Source organism: Lissotriton vulgaris, chromosome 4_1 (genome assembly GCF_964263255.1).
Source record: "Lissotriton vulgaris chromosome 4_1, aLisVul1.2, whole genome shotgun sequence".
Classification (NCBI taxonomy): Eukaryota; Metazoa; Chordata; class Amphibia; order Caudata; family Salamandridae; genus Lissotriton; species Lissotriton vulgaris.
The window spans coordinates 380,412,911-380,435,849 of record NC_141691.1 but is presented as its reverse complement, the minus strand read 5'-3'; the positions used below and the strand labels follow the sequence as shown (position 1 = coordinate 380,435,849).

The 22,939-nt window shown below is 45.0% G+C and overlaps 1 protein-coding gene across 2 annotated transcripts in view; it reads left to right on the top strand.

Moving 5' to 3' along the window:
* BRWD3 (bromodomain and WD repeat domain containing 3) overlaps window positions 1–22,939 on the top strand; it is a 1,253,402-nt gene that overhangs the window by 89,818 nt on the left and 1,140,645 nt on the right. For both annotated transcript variants that reach the window (XM_086918755.1, XM_086918756.1), the window contains one exon: window positions 1,014–1,174. In XM_086918755.1, the coding sequence (XP_086774881.1) occupies window positions 1,014–1,174 (161 nt within the window). The remainder of the gene's footprint in view (window positions 1–1,013; window positions 1,175–22,939) is intronic.

Here is a 22,939-nt window from a genome sequence, read left to right as displayed (position 1 = left end):
ATCACTGAATGTATTTTATGGCTTAGAAACCATATCATGCTTTTACAGTACTATTTTATAATACTTATCGTATTATATACCTTGTACTTTATAACCAGTATTACGATTGTAGCAGTACATTTCTTATGCTTGAGAAAGAAGACTGTTCAATAAAAACTTTTTATTGAAAACGCCCGTTTGTCTATTTTCTCAGCACCTCTGGTGAAACGAAGCATGCACGATTGACTGAGTAAAATAGCTATCTATTGTTTCTGCGACTCTGGAGATTGATTTCTTATTCTTGGGAAACAAAGTTGTCATGCTTATGCGGTTGTCAGAAACGAATCCCTTCTTGTGAATTCGAGAAAGTTTCTAGTGACCTCTGAGCTAGCTGGCACTCACAATTAAGTCTAATATATTCGATAGAGACCTAGTCGACCTCAGTCCTACGTCTAAACTATAGTATATATTATTCCAATGCGCAAAGCCTATTGGGAATATAGGAACTACACTACAAGGTAGCTGCCATCTTGGAATGGATTTTCTAAGAAAGAAGACACACTTCAAGATGCCGGTCATGCATGTGCCTTGATACATGTGTCCACATAACCGTGACAACATGCTTGGTAGAGCCGATTGCTCGGCCTTTTAAAGCTGAAACCTACTGGTTTTGCCAGTGTGTGTGTGTGTGTGTGTGTGTGTGTGTTTTGTGTGTGCGTGCTCGGGTGTGTCTGTGTGTGTGTGTGTGTATATATATATATATATATATATATATATATATATATATATATATATATATGTGTGTGTGTGTGTGTTGGTCTTACTGTGCATCTAAATATGCAACATATTGTCCTTTTTTGCTGTTTAAAATTATTTGTACAAAGTAAGTTTCATTTAATAACTTGTTGTAACCTCATTGTGAATGGTTACACCTCTCCTGTGCAAGTGCAAGCATCTGATACAGTGTATCTAGACTAATTTTACCTCTGTTGGTTCATGTGTTTTAGAGATTTATTGCAATTATTTTTTCTTAGTAAATGTCACATCTGCAAGGCAGTTAACTGGATATGGCCGTTTCAGCCATCTATTCCCAACATCCGCCTATCAGCACATGAAGATGCACAAAAGAATTTTGGGACATTTGTCGGCCGTTTATTGTGTTGCATTTGACCGTAGCGGAAGAAGAATTTTCACAGTGAGTTTTTTTATTAATTATAGATTTAAGTGTTTGTTGTGGTTGCTTCAAACTTGCAAATTAGTGTGCATCTACAAAGTCTTAACCTCTATTTACACCTTCAGTACAGGGTAGTTTCACGTTGTTGCTCTGAAAGGTAACATAGATTTAGATTGTTAACCCCTATCAATCTTCTACTAAGTATTTTCTGAAAGGATAAAGTACACTGGGGTTTGATTTATTGTAATGAAAGTCCGCCACATGATTTGAAAAAGATGCTCGGTCTTGCCTTGTTTTTTACCCTTCTGTGAACGAACCCACTGAAGGTGCTCCACCAAGCCAAACTGAAGACTTTTATTAGAAGAATGGTTATTAACTGTTTGAAGAATTGACAAAAATGCATGCAAAAATGTAGTCCAAACTTCTCACGCTCATCCTTTAAAATGTTGTGCACATTGGTGAAGGGAACAAAAGTTTCAGGGATGGTGTCAGTGCTGCCGCCCCTGTTCAAACTCGCACATTAATTGTTGCTTCCACAACGGTAATGACTTCTGAGTTTATGCCAAATTTTAAATTAGCAACAAGTAGGTCATTCTTTTTGTTTTGGTGTAAATTTGACCTGTAGTTTGTTTGCATTTGTAATTGCAAATGGAAAAAATTGGGATTTTACTTCTTCTGTCCTTGAACCGGTTTGTCTACCAAAAAAAAAATTAAATTAAGAACTGTTGGGTGCCTCTTTATGAATTTTGCATCTCATCTTTGTGTATTGAAATAAAATCTCCTGATATATGTATGTGCTTATGCAAAAGGCAAAGGAGCACTGTACATGGCCAAAAATGGACATAAAATCAGCGAGCAAGAGGAAATGAAGCTGGGTTGTAGATGGTTAATGCATAGTGTTCTTTAAATAGGTGAGTCTTAAACTTTTCTTTCAAAATTTGAGCAGTTTTTGGGCGATCCTGGTTGATACAAGTTGTTTTTCTGGGTACCTTTACACACAAACACTGCCAATGCAGGCTGTGTGTTTTGGTGCAGAGCAAAGTGATGAGTCAACATTGCACACATCTCTATGTGCCATGCCTACACCCCACTGCCCTGGCATAGGTCAGCCACCCCTCCAGCTGGGTGCACTATATACCAGTGGTAAAGGTGCATGAGCCCTGCACCCCTACAGTGTCTAGACCATTTCTTAGACATTGTAAGTGCAGTAATGCCATTAAGAGTATATGGTGCTAGGAGTTTGTCATTATGAACTCCACAGCACCATTATGGCTTTACTGAAAACTGGGAATCAAACTTCTCAGCACATTAAACCCACACTGATGCCAGTGTGGGATTTAATTAAAAAAATGCACTCAGAGGCCATCTTAGAGATGCCCACTGAAAATCGATCAGCCTCTGGTGGTTTCCCTGACTGGTACAGACCAGCCTGCCACCACGAGACATGTTTCTGGCCCCCGGTGTACGAGCTTTCGCTCCCTGAGCCCAGAAACAAAGCCTTTCCTGGGCAAAGATAGTCACACCTCCCTTAGGTCAGGAAGAGCCATCTGTGGCAGGGGAGCTTCAAAGGCCTTGCCGCCTTTGTAATGCGAACCCCAGCCTCTCCTGCTAACAGGAGCAGGCTCCATTTCTGTCTTTCCTCCTTTTCGGCTGGAAGACAGGTGGGGAAAATTAGAGCATTCTGAATGTGTGCCCACCTCCACCAGCCCCACCCCTCATGTAGGGGAGGCGAGGTGAGCCCCACTATCTTGAGTGCCCACCATCTTGCAGATGGCAGGCCCTCTCCAATCATTTTTTTTTCACTTTCAATCTGTATTTCGATCTATTTAGATCATAAAATAGATAGACAATTTAAAATCAATTTAGAATGATACCAAGTAAAACAGGATTTAAGAAGCATTACAATTAGCCTGTTAAATCAATTACAGTACATTACATTTAAAAGGCATCAGTACATTTCATTTATCGCGAGTCTATATCTGACTTTATGTAGCGGGTACGGGTGTGCCACATCGCTGTTAAAAATGTTGCCACCGCAAACACAATCGAGGGTGATAGTTCCGTCTTTAATATTCTGTAGCTGGGAGGTAGTTCCTGAAACCTAGGTTTTTAAGAAGTGGAACAAGCCAATACTTCCTAGATCTTTGATAAGCATTACAGAACAATATGATATGCAAATCATTTTCCTGGTGGTGTTGGCATACCGGGCACTGTTCTGTAAGCGAAGGCTCGGCCCAACGGTTGGTGAAAGCCCTAAGAGGGAGTGTACCGTATCGCCACTGCATAAATAATTTTCTGGTCAGAACAGGACTAATGCCATCGAGGACCTGCTCTAGATGGTATGAATCTTTAGATTTAATGAACAGATTTGTAAGAGACCCCTCCCGTGCACTCCCTATTGAGGCAAGTAGCTTTTGCTCATAAAAATCCCTCAAGAGGAGTTTGCGTGGGATCCTACAACATGCATTTCCCTGATCTAGCCATAATTCTGGTCTTCCTAGGCTCTCGCATGTTTGTTTTATGTATCTCAGCCATGGAATATGTGTTGCATTTGGTAAGCGTAGGATCTCTTGGAGCTCAGTCCTGTTATTCATAAGTTCTGGCATGCTCCAGATTCGGCTCCAAAAGGTTATTGGTTTTAGTCCCAGCTCTTCTGTAATTGGTCTGAGACCCAGGTCTAGTCTCAACGGGAGGAGCGGGGTACTTGGGGGTAAGGCTGCCAGCTGCCTAATGAATTTGTTTTCAGTGGTCAACAGGTTATGGGCAGGTGTATGACCCCACAGTTCCCCTCCATATGTAACTGCCCCTCTTGCCTGCCTTTTATAGATTTGGAGAACAGGACCAAAAGGTTTGTAGGTCGACCTACTTGTCATCCTACAAATGCCACCCGTTAACTGGACCAATTTCATGTTGGCCCTGGTCCGATGCGTGTCCCAGGTCATGTTTTGGTTGATAGTTACCCCCAGGTATTCGAAAGTGAAAATCCTCTCTAGTCTCAGTGAGCCTATGGTAGGATTGGGGCGTGTTGAGGAGGGGGGGGTTGAGAATCATATATTTAGTTTTCAAGGCATTGATCTCAAGCCCCCACTCCACACAAAAAGTCGAAAACCCATCCAGGACCCGTTGTATTCACATGGGGGACTTAGACAACAACAGAGTGTCGTCCGCAAACATAATAGCGGGCACCCTGCTGCCATTGAGCTTGGGAGCATCGATGTCGCCCATCCTGGTCAAGTGGGCGATTACCCCGTTGACAAAGAGGCAGAACAAGCACACAACCCTGTCTCATCCCCCTGTCAACGGGGAATCTTCCAGAAAGTGCCCCATTTTTACCACACCTGACACAAGCAAAATTTCCCTGGTGTAATCTTATCAGAATGGTCAAGATGTCGGCCGGGATACCCAGCTCCGCCAACACGGTCCATAATCTGGCTCTTGGCACTAAATCGAAGGCGGCTCGCAAGTCCACAAATACCGTGTACAAACTGCCCCCCTCGATTACCGCGATCTTCCAGAACAGAAGATTCAGACAAAATATCTGGTCCGTAGTTGAGACCCCCCTTCTGAATCCTGCCTGGTAGGGACTCAAGATGGCGAATTTCTCTATCCAATTTTGGAGGCGATCAAGTATCAGCCTACCAAATATTTTCTGGGGTACATTGATGAGGCTGATGGGCCTGTAGTTGGCTGGGAGCAGAGGTGATCCCTTCTTAAATATGGGAACAATCTCTGCGCCCAGCCAAGTACAGGGAACCTCCATACCCCTCAGGACAGCGTTGATTATCATCACCAAGTAAGGGGCCCATACATCAGGCTCCTATTTAAATAAATCGCCCGGTAAACCGTCCAATCCAGGCGCTTTGCCTGATGTCAGCCTTGCAATGGCTGCTCGTACCTCCATCTCTGTGAATGGGTCCCCTTCTGGTAGTACACTAATGGTAGGTAGGGATTTGTTAGGGGCCCCGTCATTAACACTGTAAAGGGACTGGAAATGATCTTGCTAGGCCTTGGCTGAGATATTAGGTTCGATAGCCGAGGCTAGCTCCTCGGACCCCCTATTGACAATACGCCAGAATTTACGAGAATCCTTAGAGGCTAGTGAAATAGTGAGGTTTTCCCATTTCTCCTGTTCCCATTCACTATTGGCGTGAGTAATCAAGCGCTTGTAGTCCCTTCTCCTGGCCTGTATCACAGATCTGTCTGTACCTTCCTTAATCGAGGTCAGCAGGTGGAGAGGTTGTAGCGACCACCCCCATTCTTCCCTGTCGAGAAAAGGACTTCAGCCAGAGACTTGATGAGGTCCTCATGCGCCAACCACAATTGCTTATGTGTGCCCAGAATGCAGGGATTCTCCATTATTGCACACACCCTTTCTAATGTTGGGATGACCCGGGAATAAAGCCCTGAAACCTTCTCTGAGTTCGAGGCTAGCTTCTCCCACCTCACTCTCCGTCTTTTATTCGTCAGCGCTAGCCCTGGGGCGGGGGCATCTCCCGCCGCCCTTCTATCTTCTAGGCTGGGAAGGGCGTATTTCAGTTCGAGCGCATTGTGGTCGCTGTCTGCCCTAGGTATCACCCGGAAGTCAATGTGCGACCACAGAGAGAGTTGGACCAGAATAAAATCCAGTCTTGACTCCCTGCCCACTCTGTTGTATGTGCATTTAAGGGGGATGTCGGAATTTATACGTCCGTTACAGGCACGCACACCGCGTTTCAGGGTTATAGCAGTAATTTGGACAGCTAGAGGAGTCCAAGCTCTAGGCGAGGAGGCTACCGTAAGGGGTACAGACCACGCTGCATCCTCCTCCTGAGATAGTCCATCCAATAAACCTGAGAGGGGCTCAAAGTGGCATTTCAGATCCCCTCCTATCATGAAGGGTGTGCCCTGGGGAATATCACTGAGGAAGAATGAGAGTTCCTCAATGGTGCGTGACTCTTGTGTAATGCTTACCGGCCTAGAGTAGACGTTTACCACAACGAGTCTACTCGAGTTCGGCCACTCCAACAAAACACGGAGAATATCCTCTGAAGCTGTGGGAAGTGATATGGCCTCACAACCCAGGTCGACAGCCACCCAGGTTGCAAGACCTCCTGAGGACGCCCCTTGCCCCCCACTTCGCAGGAATGGAGAATGTCGCGAAACCTGAGCGGGAGACATCCTCTCTCGCCCAGGTTTCTTGGAACAAGCATATGTCTTTGCCCTCAATAAATGAACTCCAGTCCGGGCAATTCAATTTATTCCCCAGGCCAGCCACGTTCCAGGATAATATCTTTAGAGAGGGTGGTCTGAGATTCGGGATAGGAGGAGGGGGAGTGCCCGTGTCACATAGACTCATCGATGGTGTAACAGTATGAGCTCGTTCCCCTTGTTCGACTATGGGTTCCCTCAGACTGGGTAAGGGCCCTGTAGTTGTCGAGGGAGCCTCCTCAATATTATCTTGCTCCTCACAGTGGACAATCAGGATTAGGGATTGTGCCCACTCCCCCACGTGAGATGAGCACACCAAGGCTGTAGTCACCCTAAGGTCAGTAGCCCATTGGCTACTGACCTCGAGACCCCTAAAACACCCCCTAAATACAGTATTTAGGGGGCAGCCCTGAAGCAAGAAAATAAATTCCTGCAACCTACAAAGAAGAAGGAAGAAAGAAGACGCCCAGCAGAAGAGATTGCACAGAAGAACTAACTTGGCCCCAGTCCTACCAGCCCGCCTGCAGTATCCAAAGATCCTGCACCAAAGGTTGCCTTGTCCTGCAGCCAGTGACCTCCAGAACCCCTGGGACGACTGATTGCCTTCAACAAAGACCGGATCTCCTGTGAACAGCAACTCTGTTTAAAAGAAACTCCCAAGACAGACTCTGAGCCTGCTGAGGACAAAGAACCTGATGCCTGAAACCACCACTGCATCTGACGCCTACAGCCCGAATCCAGGTGGCACACTGATCCCTGCGATGTCCTCCAGAGTCTACAAGAAAATAGAACAACCAACGGCCTACCAAGGTTAAGCACATAAATCCCAAATGTTTCATATTGTGAGGTTTGGTACAACTATTCCCAGCATCCGCCATTGACAGATGCCACTGTTATGAAAGGAAGGTGCACCAAAAAATCATTCAGGTGAACAAATGCAATCCGTCAGCATTCTTTATTCAAAGTGCCGTTTAAAACTGGTACACAGCCAACGAGTTTCGTTCCTTTGTGCAAAAGGAACTTCATCAGGGCTTAAGAATTAGAAGTGGATTAATCACTATGGCACGCAATATTTAATATCTGTCGTTCGGGTACTAGAGTCACATGGAGACGGAATAATATCCAATCAAGGCTTCAGTTCTACGGTATATTGCAAGTATTCAAATACCATCCATATGCTTGATAGACAACAGAAATCATGAAATCCTGGAGTTGCATTCACAGTTGGAGAGAAGAATAATTCGATCCCAACTATGGAATTTGTACGAAGCGGAAAGTTTAGAAGGACGACATGGTTACCGGCAGCAACTGGAGTCCACTGTGACTTGACCCCTCCAGGACTCTCCGATGTTGCCTTCAGCCTCTGCACGGAGACCCCGTTCCCCACTGCGAGTGGACCAGTAAGGTGAAATCAGACCTCAAAAGACCACCCTGCATCCAGCCGCCCTGGAGAAGAGAACCCATGGTAAACATACATCACTGAGCCCTCCAACATACCCGCCCAGCTGTTGGTTCCTCCCGGAAGTCTTCCTGGACTGAAACACAGCAACTGCTGTATCAGGCAGCCGTCCCGTTTCATCTTCACGTCTCTTATCCAGCTGGTGATTTATTCTTCCTGCCACAAAGGAGAGCCACGCCATATTCAAACAGCGGGTCTTCCCGAGATACCACTCCTACTTTCACCGTGCGGACACTGCGGATGGTTTTACTCTTAGCCGTGTGTTTACAAATATTTCACATTTAACTATCGGAATATCTGATTTGGATTCATACCTGTTAATCCTCGCAAGCCACAGTTGTGTCTCTCCTGTAACTTCGACCATTGGAGTACTTAATTCTATCCCTTTTTAGAACTCGGGACCTCCCTTTCAAGATGTTATCACTTGTGAGAAGCTGTGGTCACATTAACCCATCATGTGGTTGGGTTAACATGTACACTACTTTCAGGCCCCATGGACTCTTGATTTGACTGTGTTCTTACGCCCTGAAGAAGGTGACATCCCAGACAGGGGGTGGCAACACCGAAACGCGCATCAGCGCTTTCAGTTTTTTTTTGTGTGTCCCATATGTATGTTTATTAGTGTATGATGCATGTTAAGAACAATCTATGTGGATTTACTACTAAAAAAAGCCCTCTCTAATTAATTTAATGATAGAATTATTGCTATCTGCACAGTTTTCTTTATTACATTAAATTATTTATGCATTTTCGATTGGATTCATGTAAAATTACTTTTCTACTTTGCATATATAGAGAGACCTTGTATCATTAATAGGTTTAAACGTTGATGAATGATTTAGTGTGCTTTCACTGTTCAAATGTGTTTGATTGGAGAGTGAGCATGTATGAATGGATTGTATGAGAGGAAGTCCAAGGTGATCATTATCATTTGGGCCACAAGCGCTTTTGTACATATTTGATTGTATAAAGAATGTATCCATGTATCTATTGTTTTTTCTGATTAAATTAGCAGAACCAAAATAAATGCTGACTAAAAGAATCGATTCATGATCATTTTTTTACTTTGTTTTGACACATTTTTCAGCTGACAAACTCATTCTATGACTTAATTTCAATCTTTGTAAACATTAGGTAGAGCTACTTTTGAACATTTTGACTGTCTTCCTGGACTGGCCTGCAGCAGTAATCCAAAACTAGCAACTGCCATTGAAAACCACAGGGTAACCAATGCCAAAACAGCACCCTGCACCCAGCCGCCCCGGCGCCGCTGCGGGTGCACCATGTGTGCTAACTCGGATCCCCCTTTGCCCCGAGCCTAACACCAGGAGCTTTGCTCCCACAACCTTGTGGCCAGCTTGTGAGTAGCCACCAACTGGAGGTCCCCTATCCCCCATTGGATAACATTTGGCCTCAGCACTCTGCACCCGGCCGCCCTAGTGCCACTGAGGGGGTTTCAAGAGTCCATCCTGGACCAAGGGAGGAACTCTGGTTCTAACAGAATACCAACTCCCACAAATAAGCACTTACCTGCAAACCGTTAACTTTATTTCCTTCCATAGTATTGCTTTGATTGCTTTTCCTTGAAAATTCTTCCAAGTGCGGAGTTGGTTTATATGAAACATTGAAAAACCGCAAATGTACTAAAAGTGAATTACTTAACTTTTGTCTAAGAAATGTCTCAGTGTGATATCTAGGCATATCATACTGATTAGCAAAAGTAAGTTAAAAAGTAATCTAAAAAGTAATGTGTACAGTAATCTGTAAAGTAACTAAAAAGTAATTTCGAACTGTTGACTTACCTGTAATTCAACCAACTGCATTTGAGCCTGCATTCAACTATAAATCACTGCTTAAGATTTTGCTAAGTATTATTTCACTTACCTGCACCAGGATTGGCTTGGTTCTAGAAATTAAGTAACTAAATAATATTTTTGATACAAACATATTGGTCTTAGTTCAGTCTTTGAGTGTGCGACATAATTTCTTGCCTGAGTGTGCACATCAAATGCTTTTCACTACCCTCTGATAAAGCCTTACTGCTCACCCACACTACCACAAATCAAGAGTAAGGTGTTATCTACTTTTACCTCTGCGTACCTTTGGGGTACCACTGGACTCTGTGAACACTATACCTCGTTTTGATATAGTATATGCAGAGACGTGTGTTTGTATATCGGTACCACCACAGAGCTACATATATGTCCTCCCTTCCATACGTGAAAAAAAGGGGAGGGGAGGTTGACAGTGCCTCACGGAAGCAACACCAAGGAGAGGATTGTATCAGACTGGTACTCGCCTGATTCCTCACTTCTCATCATCGGCTACTGTCAACCTTAAAGAAATGGGAGAAAAACAAACATAAAGAAAGTGCATATAGGTCAAGCAACCGTGAGGTGTTGTGAGTGCTGAGACCCGGTGTGATATATCCGTGCCCAATTAAGTGAAAAAACAACAAATATACCACTATAAAAAGAGTAAGACTAACTGGCAACTCATGACTTTATTCTGTGCTGTTAGCTCACTCTGATTAAAAGTCAACCGACATGTTTCATCACTTTGCCTTACAGTGATTTCTTCAGGGTTTCTTGGTGGGTCAGCGTTTAACATGCACCTTTCATAGTCTTCCCTTATTGTACCTGTAGCGAGTGGTGGGACACAACAAACAAACACATACAAACATTAAAAATGTCTCAGCGAGTAGCACCGAGCCCGGTGCTCACTGGCAAATGACAAATTCCAGCAATATAGATTTACCAGGTGGCCTTCTGTGGTGAGCCTACCCGGCCCCCGTGGAAGACTGCTTCACGTGTATCGTTCCCTGTCTCTGTACTGGGACGCTTTGAACCGCCAAAAGGTCGGTATCTGTGGAAAAAGACGAAGGCGGGAAAGTTTAGTTGTAATACAACTCGCTTAGCTTATGCCTATTAAATTGCGGGCGGACGTGATTTTACCCAGTCCCTTTTTCCCTTTAGTTACAGCTCCTGCTCCCTCTATCTTTTAGCAGCCTGGTTAAAAAACTCCTTACCGCGTACGCGTGCAGGTGTGGTCTCGGCTCACCCCTCGTATGCTGTGGCGGTGCCGGCCGGCTGTTTACAAAGCCCGTTTCCGGGTCACGTGGACCAACGTAACGTGCTACGTCACGTCAACGGCGGGCGCCCTTTTTAAACGGGAAAGTGTCTCTAAGGGTGCAATATTATCGCCACTGTGGGATACACTCGGACTGATGTTCCTAGTGGGGTAAATTGCGGGACCCAGCCCCGGGGACTCGTGGAATTGAATACTTCTTTCCATAATATAAATTGTGAAGCGAATTGGTATATTCCTAATGTTATTGTTCACCTCTCTACATGGCATACCGCCACGTTTATATAGCGATTGCCATCTTCGAGTGGGACACTTGTATCCATGGTGTGACACCCCTGCCAGTCCGAAAATGGACAGTGGATCCTGACTTGATGATTTTATAGGGATCCGACATCAAAGGCTTGTGTGGTTACTTGACCTTCGAGTACATGCTCCTATTGTCACCATACCACAGATATTTATTATGCAGTACAGGTTAAGTGACTTAACAACAGGTAGTGTGAAACCTCTACATAGGGTCCCCTATGGGTGGTACACATTACAATGTTCATACTAAGTGAGGAGCCACTAGTCTCAGTATTATGCTGTTTGTTCATATGTTGATTCATCAGGATCGCACTCTAGGTCATTGAGACCTTATTCCACTCAATAATGTCATTGAGGCCTTGGTCAGCTGTTAACTCTTCATAGATCCATCGTGCCTCTTTCTTTAATAGTCTATTGCTCATATTGTGTGTATCACCTTGCACTCTCTCTAACACGATCCAACGGAGGTCTCTGGGTTTGTGTTTCAGGCTGTTGAAATGTTGTACCAGTTTGGTTGAGAGTTTTGCTGTCTTTAGGGTGCTGAGATGTTCCTGAATTCTCACCTTGATTTTTCTGGTGGTGAGCCCTATATAGTGCAATCCACATGGACAGGTTAGTCTGTATATCACGTTACACGTGTTACAGTTACTGAAGCTGTTTAGATGCCATGTACTTCCATTAGTCCTAGTGATGGAATTTGTTTTCATGGTTAGAGGACAGATGGTACATTCTCCACATGGGTAGTGGCCAGACGGAAGATTAGAGTGGGGCAGCTTAACTTGTGGTCTTGTATGGACCAGCCGGTCCTTCAAACTGGAGGATCGCTTGAAGGCGAACCTGGGCGGTGGCATTCGCATAGAGTTGGTGCTCAGGATATGCCAGTCTTTTCTCACTATTTGGCGGATTTTGGTGGAATGAGGTCCAAAAGTAGTGATCACTGGGATACAATCTTCGGTTTCCTTCGGTTGTCGCTCGAGTAGAGCTTCTCTTGGTGTATTCAGTGCTCGTTTCTTGGCCTGTTTTATCGTTTTCCGTAGTCACTCTATACTAGCATACCCCAGGAGGCGACGCTGGTGGCAGCAGCCCGCTCCCTGGGGGAGCTAGAATGGTTCTACGACACAGCACAGACTCTAGTACTGCAGTGCATCGAATTAGCTTTGACCCGCAATTTCTTTGCACACAAAGACCAACTGTTTCTGCAGACCTCAGGGACTTCAATGGGGGCAACTTTTGCCCCCAGCCTGGCATGTATCTATGTCGGCCAATTTGAAGCCAATCACATCTATCACGCTACCAATCTCTTCCAGGGGAACATTGTCCTCTGGAAGAGATACATAGATGACATTCTGTGCATCTGGAGAGGAACACATGAGACATTGGACTGTTTTTTAACATGGCTCAACACACTGGATAGATGTCTCAGGTTCCCTTGGAATATAGACCGATATAAAGCCACCTATCTGGACCTGGATATCAGTGCCACAGACAATAAATTGGCAACATCAGTACATCAAAAACCCACAGACAAGAACTCGTTGTTACACTATAAATCATTCCATCCTAGGGCTCTGCGAGACAACCTTCCTGTGGGACAATTCATGAGGTACCGGAGAAATTGTACAACTACCAACAGCTACATGGAACAATCTGAAAAACTGTCTGACAAACTTATCGCCAGAGCATACCCCCGGAAAACGATAAAAAAGGCCAAGAAACGAGCACTGAATACACCAAGAGAAGCTCTACTCGAGCGACAACCGAAGGAAACCGAAGATTGTATCCCAGTGATCACTACTTTTGGACCTCATTCCACCAAAATCCGCCAAATAGTGAGAAAACACTGGCATATCCTGAGCACCAACTCTATGCGAATGCCACCGCCCAGGTTCGCCTTCAAGCGATCCTCCAGTTTGAAGGACCGGCTGGTCCATACAAGACCACAAGTTAAGCTGCCCCACTCTAATCTTCCGTCTGGCCACTACCCATGTGGAGAATGTACCATCTGTCCTCTAACCATGAAAACAAATTCCATCACTAGGACTAATGGAAGTACATGGCATCTAAACAGCTTCAGTAACTGTAACACGTGTAACGTGATATACAGACTAACCTGTCCATGTGGATTGCACTATATAGGGCTCACCACCAGAAAAATCAAGGTGAGAATTCAGGAACATCTCAGCACCCTAAAGACAGCAAAACTCTCAACCAAACTGGTACAACATTTCAACAGCCTGAAACACAAACCCAGAGACCTCCGTTGGATCGTGTTAGAGAGAGTGCAAGGTGATACACACAATATGAGCAATAGACTATTAAAGAAAGAGGCACAATGGATCTATGAAGAGTTAACAGCTGACCAAGGCCTCAATGACATTATTGAGTGGAATAAGGTCTTAATGACCTAGAGTGCGATCCTGATGAATCAACATATGAACAAACAGCATAATACTGAGACTAGTGGCTCCTCACTTAGTATGAACATTGTAATGTGTACCACCCATAGGGGACCCTATGTAGAGGTTTCACACTACCTGTTGTTAAGTCACTTAACCTGTACTGCATAATAAATATCTGTGGTATGGTGACAATAGGAGCATGTACTCGAAGGTCAAGTAACCACACAAGCCTTTGATGTCGGATCCCTATAAAATCATCAAGTCAGGATCCACTGTCCATTTTCGGACTGGCAGGGGTGTCACACCATGGACACAAGTGTCCCACTCGAAGATGGCAATCGCTATATAAACGTGGTGGTATGCCATGTAGAGAGGTGAACAATAACATTAGGAATATACCAATTCGCTTCACAATTTATATTATGGAAAGAAGTATTCAATTCCACGAGTCCCCGGGGCTGGGTCCCGCAATTTACCCCACTAGGAACATCAGTCCGAGTGTATCCCACAGTGGCGATAATATTGCACCCTTAGAGACACTTTCCCGTTTAAATATGGCGCCCGCCGTTGACGTGACGTAGCACGTTACGTTGGTCCACGTGACCCGGAAACGGGCTTTGTAAACAGCCGGCCGGCACCGCCACAGCATACGAGGGGTGAGCCGAGACCACACCTGCACGCGTACGCGGTAAGGAGTTTTTTAACCAGGCTGCTAAAAGATAGAGGGAGCAGGAGCTTCAACTAAAGGGAAAAAGGGACTGGGTAAAATCACGTCCGCCCGCAATTTAATAGGCATAAGCTAAGCGAGATGTATTACAACTAAACTTTCCCGCCTTCGTCTTTTGCCACAGATACCGACCTTTTGGCGGTTCAAAGCGTCCCAGTACAGAGACAGGGAACGATACACGTGAAGCAGTCTTCCACGGGGGCCGGGTAGGCTCACCACAGAAGGCCACCTGGTAAATCTATATTGCTGGAATTTGTCATTTGCCAGTGAGCACCGGGCTCGGTGCTACTCGCTGAGACATTTTTAATGTTTGTATGTGTTTGTTTGTTGTGTCCCACCACTCGCTACAGGTACAATAAGGGAAGACTATGAAAGGTGCATGTTAAACGCTGACCCACCAAGAAACCCTGAAGAAATCGCTGTAAGGCAAAGTGATGAAACATGTCGGTTGACTTTTAATCAGAGTGAGCTAACAGCACAGAATAAAGTCATGAGTTGCCAGTTAGTCTTACTCTTTTTATAGTGGTATATTTGTTGTTTTTTCACATAATTGGGCACGGATATATCACACCGGGTCTCAGCACTCACAACACCTCACGGTTGCTTGACCTATAAGCACTTTCTTTATGTTTGTTTTTCTCCCATTTCTTTAAGGTTGACAGTAGCCGATGATGAGAAGTGAGGAATCAGGCGAGTACCAGTCTGATACAATCCTCTCCTTGGTGTTGCTTCCGTGAGGCACTGTCAACCTCCCCTCCCCTTTTTTTCACGTATGGAAGGGAGGACATATATGTAGCTCTGTGGTGGTACCGATATACAAACACACGTCTCGGCAACATTGCCAGACTGAAAATTGCAACGGTGTGCATTACTGTGGATAGAAGGTAGATACTCCCTCTACCACAAGAGTAAATTCTTCCTTTTTTAGCCTTTGAGCTGTTCAGGAGCAGGCCATTGTTGTATGAGAGATATTTGAGTGGGGGGCGGCCTGCTTCTGTTTCCCTCTAGGCTCCTGTTTTTTGAGAATAGTATATGCAGAGCCAGCTTCCTACAGATGGTGAGCTTGTCTGAAAGATAAGCGGAGGTATTGGTTGTGATATCTTTGTAAATGCTGCAGCTGATTTTGAAAATGGTGCTGGCCCACAAAGGGAGCTAATGGAGTTCCATCAACATTAGAGGGATGTGATCTTATTACTTCAGACCTGTGGTGAAACATGATACCGTTTGTAGGATTTTTCTAACGGGTACCACTTTGGAGTCTGCAAGTCCATGGTATAGGGAATTACCAGTATACAGATGCCTGAGTACAAGGGCTTGAACATCACTTTTGAAGTTGCTTTCGGGAAGAAACAGTTTGACTTTCTTCAGAAGAGAGGTGGTACCAGGCTATTTTTGTTTTTTGGCAATGTATTCCTTGAGGGTTTGGTTGGTTTTCAGGGTGAATCCAAGTCTCTTGACTTTGGTGAAAGTTGGGGTGTAGGAAGTTAGTCTTTTTGACATGGTCGCTTCTCACGTTTTACCTGGTAAGTGATGTGCTTTCAATTGGAAGTGCACTGGGTTACTGCTAACCAGGTCCCCGGTGGCATATCCCTTTACCACATATCCCTGTGTGTCATGTCCCCTAATTTGTAAGTCACCCCAACAGCTGACCTTAGAGCCTGAAAGCAGGGTGCCTTCTATTCCATGTGAGGGCATATCTGCATGAGCAGATGTGCCCCTGTGGTATCTTCCATTACTGCCAGTACAAGTAAACTAGGAAACCATTTTAAAACATGTCGACTGTTTGTATACCTTACAAAACTGCAATAAAGTTTGTGTTAAAAAAAACCAAAAACTTGTTGGACACTGGTGAAAACGAGTTCCCCAGCTACATAATGGCTTCAATGAAAAGAGTGATTTTTGGTATCAAATATCTTGTATTAAAAAACCCACACTGATGCCTTTGTCAGATTTAGTAATACATGCACCCAGAGGGCACTGTAGAGGTTCCTCTGAAAACCTACCTGCCCCTGGTACGGACTGACTGATTTTCGTCAGCCCACCACCAGAAACAAGTGTCTGACCTCCCTAAGGGTGAAGGCATTTGCTTTCTGGACGCCAGAAACCAGGCCTGCTTGGGAAGGATGTGTTTTTCCCCTCCTCTCATGCGATGACCTGCTGAGGCAGGGGAGCTTCAAATTTCCTACCACCTTTGGTATGTGAATCTGGTTACTCTCACAAGAGTAAGCAGACACCCTTTTTTCCAGAGCCATTTGGCACCTGGACAGGCGGGTGAATTATCTAGTCCGATAAATGTGTCCACTCTCAGGCTAGTGCCAACCCTAAAGTGGGCTACCTGAAGTGGAGGCGACATTTCAAAGTTAGGGTTATGACCGCCTTCCCCAGGAAGTGATCATATAGGGAGCGTTGTGACCCTATGGGTGATAGGTAGCTTATTGGCTACTGCCCTACACTCTCCTAACACTCCTAAACTCAGAATTTAGAAGAACCCTGGCCCCAGGAAATCAGATCCTGATGATCAAAAAAAGGAGACCGAAGAGCCAAGAAAAGCAAGAACTGTGGAAGAAGCAACTGACTTGCCACCTACAATGCCAGCCCGCCTGCTGTTCCCGTCGATTGAACCAATGTTGACTCCTCCTGCAAGCTGCTCTGCCTTCAAAAGCCTGGGAGAACTGCCAGTACTTCTGACAATACTCAGTATCTCCTGTGGAGCACTGGAGCGGCTTCCCTGCATCCTGCAGGCATGGCATCCAAAGGGACCTAAGAGGACCCTGACCTGCCAAAACCAGAAACTAGAAAGCACCACTGCACACGTGGGCCAATGGTGCCAGCGTGGTCCCCCGGCCGTTAAGAGACAAAGCCTTCCTGGGGCTTGCACCCTGTGGACTTCCTGATGCCGCCTACAGCCTCTGTTTGCAGGCCGCCTCTCCAGGGTTCGCTCCTAGTGACGAAAAACTGATGCTTTAAGGCTCCTCTGCACCAGTAGCCCCAGGCCCTTATAGAAGAGGACGAAAGGTGTCCTCAAGTATGGTAAGACCTGAGCGTTGTAGGAAAGTGGTTTCATATATACTGGACCAAAGTAAGGTACAGTGTGTATAGAGTCCCCAGAGGTTTGGCAGAGGCTAAAGTTAGATATAACCTTACTCTCTAAAGTGGTAGCTTGGTCGAGCATTAAGGCAGTATCAGAGGACAGTGTAAAGCATTTGCTGTACACACTCAGTCTCACACACTCAATAACTGAACTCTAGGCCAATTGTTTTGTATCAAAAGATATAGTTGTTTTATTTGAGAACCAACAAGGTATCAAAATATACTTTCTCAGGATGAGTTACTTTTAGTTAAATACCTTTCAAATAGGTATAAGACTTTTTGAATGCAATAGGTACAGTTTGTTGCAATAGGCAACACAATTTTAAACACAATGCAACATTGAGCTCAATGGGAATTTTCAGTTAAATTCAATTAGTTACTTTGTAGATTACTTTACTAACTACAGGACTGGATCCTAGATTCAGTCCCGGGGCATGAGCTGTAAACAGTTAAGTAAAAGCGTTTTGGTTACAGTAGTGATTTTTAAGGAATATTATTGTATTTTAAAAGTGGAAACTTTTTCAGTTGAAATTACCAATGGTATCCTATGGAAGGAAATTCTTTTAAGTGTGGAGTTTTGGAATTTTAAAATATTCATCTAAAATCAGCCGAACTACGAATTTGGATTTACTCACCTGTTTTCAGGAGAGACCTCAGTGCTGTATCTTTTAGCCCAGTACTGTCCCTGAAAAGTAATTCTAACCGTAATTACGAGTAACTTGAATTTCCTTCCATAGGATATCAATGCCTGCTTTTTGCTGAAAAAGTTTCTAAGTGTCGATTTTTGAAACTTATAAATATTCTCTAAAAAATTGTGCCAACGATAAAAACGTAATTACTTGTCTGTTTTAGATAGAGGTCCCAGTGCTGAACCTAGGAGTCCAGCACTGGATTACAAAAGTAAAGTGAACATACTTTACCTGCAAATTGAATTTCCAAGTGAAACCAGTCAATGTTAGCCTATGGAAGAAAAGTGAGTTATCGGCTTTTAGGTAAGTACTCGACTGGCAGAGTTAAGGTTCTGGGCATAGACTCAGGGTTCTCCCAGGGTGAGGTAAGTACAGTTGGTACACCCTCAGTGGCACAGGGGCAGCCTGGTGCAGAGGTAGCTAGGCCCAATGTTATCCAATGAGAGGCAGGGGGCCTTCGGTTGGTGGCTGCTGGCTAGCAGGCCACGCGGCTGTGGGAGCTGGGCTCCTGGTCACTTGCTCAGGGCAAATCGGGAAGGAGGATAGGACAAAGGTTGCACTGCCAGGGGCACTCGGACGGCTGGGTGCAGAGTGCTTTTGAGCCATCGGGTGCTCAATGTTTTTCAATGGAGATCTTGAAAAGGGAACAAAGGCTGCAGGCTCAGGGACAGAGGATCTTCTGGAGCGACCAACACTTCGAGGGGTAAGTTGGAATCTTGGAGGACAGGTAGGCACCCTGTAGTTGGGCACAGGTGGCCGGGGGGTGCCGGGTGCAGGGATGTCTTTGGACGTCGGGAAATCTTACCCTCTGCTGGTCGCGGTAGATGGGGTCCCTGGTTCTGAGTCTGCAGGCGTCGTCGAGGAGGGTCCTTGGGTACTGGATTCCTGGCCAGAATTGCCGGGGGGCGTCCTCAGGGTCTTTGTCCACTAAGGCACAGGCCGGCCTCGGCGGGTGCAGATTGGACTGGATGCGTGGTTCCTGGCTGGCACCAGGGGTATTGCTGTTTGAGCAGAACCACTGCTCGTGAGAGTCCCAGTCTCTAAGAGGGTCAAGGCATGCAGGTCCTCCGGGGTTCTCGAGGTTGCTGTCCGCAGGAGAAGCTGGGATTTAGCAGGAGCAGGTTCAAGGATCAACAGGCCTTTAGGGCTGGGGTCAAGTCAGTTGGTGTAGTCCTCTTGTTATCAGCTGCATGGCAGGTCGTCTTCTTCTTGGTCTTCTTTCTCGTTTCAAAATCGAGATCTGAGGAAGGAGGGTTCAGGATGCCCCTAAATGCTACATTTAAGGGTGTTACAGGTAGGAGAAGGGCAGGGACCAATAAGTCCCTGTCCTGTGGTGAGTACACCCCCCATCCTGCTCCTCTCCTGTGGGAGGGGGGCAGGAGCCTATCTCTGATTGGGCAGGGCTCCCCATCCTCAAGATGGCCGGAGCCCGGAGTTTTGCTTCACCTCGCCTCTCCCACCTGAGGGGTGGAGTTGGCACAGGCTGCCACACACCCTTTCCTTACGTAGGGTTTCCCGCCAGTCTTCCCGCCAGAGTGGGGGTTAGAACCGGTGGGGGCCAGTTGCTGAGTACAGCAAGTGGTCTGGAGAAGCTCACAAAGGTGATATGCCTTTGAAGCTCCCCCCTGCTCATCCTGGGGGAGGAGACCTAGCACCTCACCCAGGATGTGCATTGTTGCCGGGGCTCTCCACCCAGGGGTCCAGCACCATGTCTGCTGTGTGGCAGCCTAGGCAGTCTCTCAGACAAGACGTGGATTGTAGGTTAGGTTTCAGGGGGCATCTCAAAGATGCCCTCCGTAGTGCATTTTACATTAAATCCCACACTGGCATCAGTGTGGGTTTAATGTGCTGAGAAGTTTGATATCAAACTTGTCAGTCTTCAGTGTAGCCATTATGGTGCTGTGGAGTTCGTAATGACCTCCCAGCACCATATACTCGTAATGGCATCACTGCACCTACAGTGCCCAGGAATGGCCCTGGGTACTGTAGGGGCACAGGGCTCATGTACCTGTACCCACACCACTGGCATAGGGCACCCAGCTAGAGGGGTGACTGATGTATGCCAGGGCAGTGGGTTTGTGGGCATGGCACACAGGGAAGTTTGCCATGTCGACTCTTTGTTTAGTGCTGCACCAGGGCACTCAGTCTGCAAAGGCAGTGTGTGGGTGTCAGGGCCCCTAAGGTTGGCACAATAAGTGCTGCAGCCCTTAGGGGTCTTCTCTGGTCACAATGCCCTGGGTACCTAGGGTACCATTTACCAGGGGCTGATATGTGGCCAGAGATGCCAATTGGGTTTTAGCTTCAATACAGTTTTAGGGAAGGAACACAGGTCCTGGGCGCCTGATTGGCAGGAGCCCAGGGCACACTCAGTCAAAGCACATCAGCCACTCAGCAAAAAGTGGGGGCGTACCATGGACGAAAGATGGCACTTTATCACAAGCGTCCTTTGTGGTACAGACCAACTGACTTCCCGATCCAAGCCTGCAGCCTCTTTGCAACTGGAGCGATCCCCATTGGATAAGATTGGGATACCAACGCTAAAAAGCACCTCTTCTCCCGGCTGCCCCAGTGCCACCTGGGGTGGCCTGTGAGTGCTACCGTCGACCTCGCCCCAATACTCACTGTACTTGTTTTTCCTGCCATAGGATCAGATCACAGCTTCTGAAAAATGCAGTGTCGACTTTTCAAATGCAAAAGTTTTCCTCCTGAAAAACATACTTACCTAAGGTTGCTCGACCAGACTACCCCTAGAAGATCACCTTGGGATTGCTGGAGCAAGCCTGTGTCCCTGGTAAGGGAATACCTGGACTTTTTGCACTGTATTCCTCTATTTGGTATGCCATAGGAAAAACCAGCTTCCTACTTGGATTCTCATGTGATTAAGATTCATGTCATTGAGCCAGGTTTGTACTGTATCTTGTGTATTGTTCTTTGCAAATAACAGGAATTTTGTCTGTGCTAGGTTGATCTTTAGGTAGGAGCTAGACAACTAGGTCTGGATGATACGCAAGACTTGTTTGAGGTTTTGAATGCCTGAAGCAGAGGAGCTTTTAAGTAGAGTTGTGCATCACCTGCATAATGGTGAATGTATTACCTAGAATTGTTATTGTAATTGCATTTATATAGCGCTCACTACCCCTTGTTCCTGTACAGCTCATCCAGGGGTTAAGTGGCGTCCTATCAACACTTCTGGCATAAAGTATTATTAATTATTAGCATTGATGACCCTTTCCTTTGTTGTGGACTTCAGCATGTCTTTACTCTGAATCTTAGTGATGGTGGCTTATTTGCATAACAACATTAATTTGTATGCTTCCAAATTGTACACAGACCAACCCCCTAGATTCATGGAAATAGTTCATTTTCAGTTACTTAAAATCTTCCAAAGCTGAATAAGATTAGAAATGTCTATGAAGAGTTTGAACACATTTTCAAGTAAGCAGGAGAACTGACTAAAACCTTTCGTTTTATGGTGCATGAGTAAAACTAGGAAAGAACCATGCACTTCTATGCACTAATACACATTTTGCTTGATAGCTGTAGAGCCCTTACACTCCTGCATCTGCGAAACGTATGTTTTTCTCATTAGAATCTAGTCGTGCAGATAGCATGAATGGACAAGCTTCAGAATGTGGTGAAAATAAATATTGAGTAGAATAGACGTGTGTGTTTGGATACTCAACGTTTTTCACTGCTAGTATGTAATGCAACATTTCCTTTTTATTTACATGTTCTGAGTTAGCCTTTAAATGGTAACCTATCAGGTATTGAATTGAAACCCGTCCGAACTTATCTAGTGCATAAATTGCAAAGGCAATATGGGGTATATAGTAAAGATGGTCCTCTTAGCAGGAGCAACAGCAGTACTGAGATTACATTGTACATTTCACTCCAAAATGTTCAACAGTCCTAGCCTACCTAGTGTGAGTAACATTCACCTAATGTCAAATGTACAGGGTGGCTTTATTGCTTTGGTCCATGACCTTCACCTCCTTGTAGTGGTGAGATCTACTTTCTTTCTCTGGTGCCTTCAGTATGTCGAGTTTCATAAGCAAGGAAGCCCAGCCTACTCGAGATAATGCAGCACAAGATTTGTAAGTTATTTATTTTGCGCTGTCCTGTGTGTAATTTTACCACATGTTTTTAATAATCCAGCATAAAAATATCTGTATTCATCCTAGTCAAATACGCTTTATTGCAGCACAAAGCCATAAAAGCAAGGTAAAACAATAGTATGGCATGAAAAACCTAAAACTAACTTCGATAAAACTTACATTAAAAACATGGGAAAAGGGTAATCATAATTAATGTCCCCCTGGACCCTATAGCATATATTGCAATCCCTCAATTACCTAAAATCCGCTGTATGTAATCAAGCATTATTATATACAAATCTAATTCTATTGTATCTATTGACGACAAGAGCATGCTCAGTTTAGAGCACATCTCTATATAAAACCATAAATATGCAGTTTAGTTCACATCACATCCTAAAGCGTCCTGTTCATTTTCATTAATTCTTAGATGTTCCTCACAGGGAAACTTCCATGAGGAGTAAAGCATTATTAGTCATAATGAGATAAGCGATGCTCGCCATTTATCATACATTTTATCATTTTATTTTATTTTTTTGCAAGGTGAAGGCATAGGCTGTATATAGTATTCCCTTAGCCACGGAGCCCTTCTACATCGTTTCTTTTTTCCCAACAGGAATCTACTTGTATATCTGTATTCAGTTCTGTATCATTTAACTATTCAGATTTTTTAATTTGAGCTATTAAAGATAAGTCTCTGGATAATACTGCTTGACTCCATATATATATTTTTCCATTCTGTTAAAAA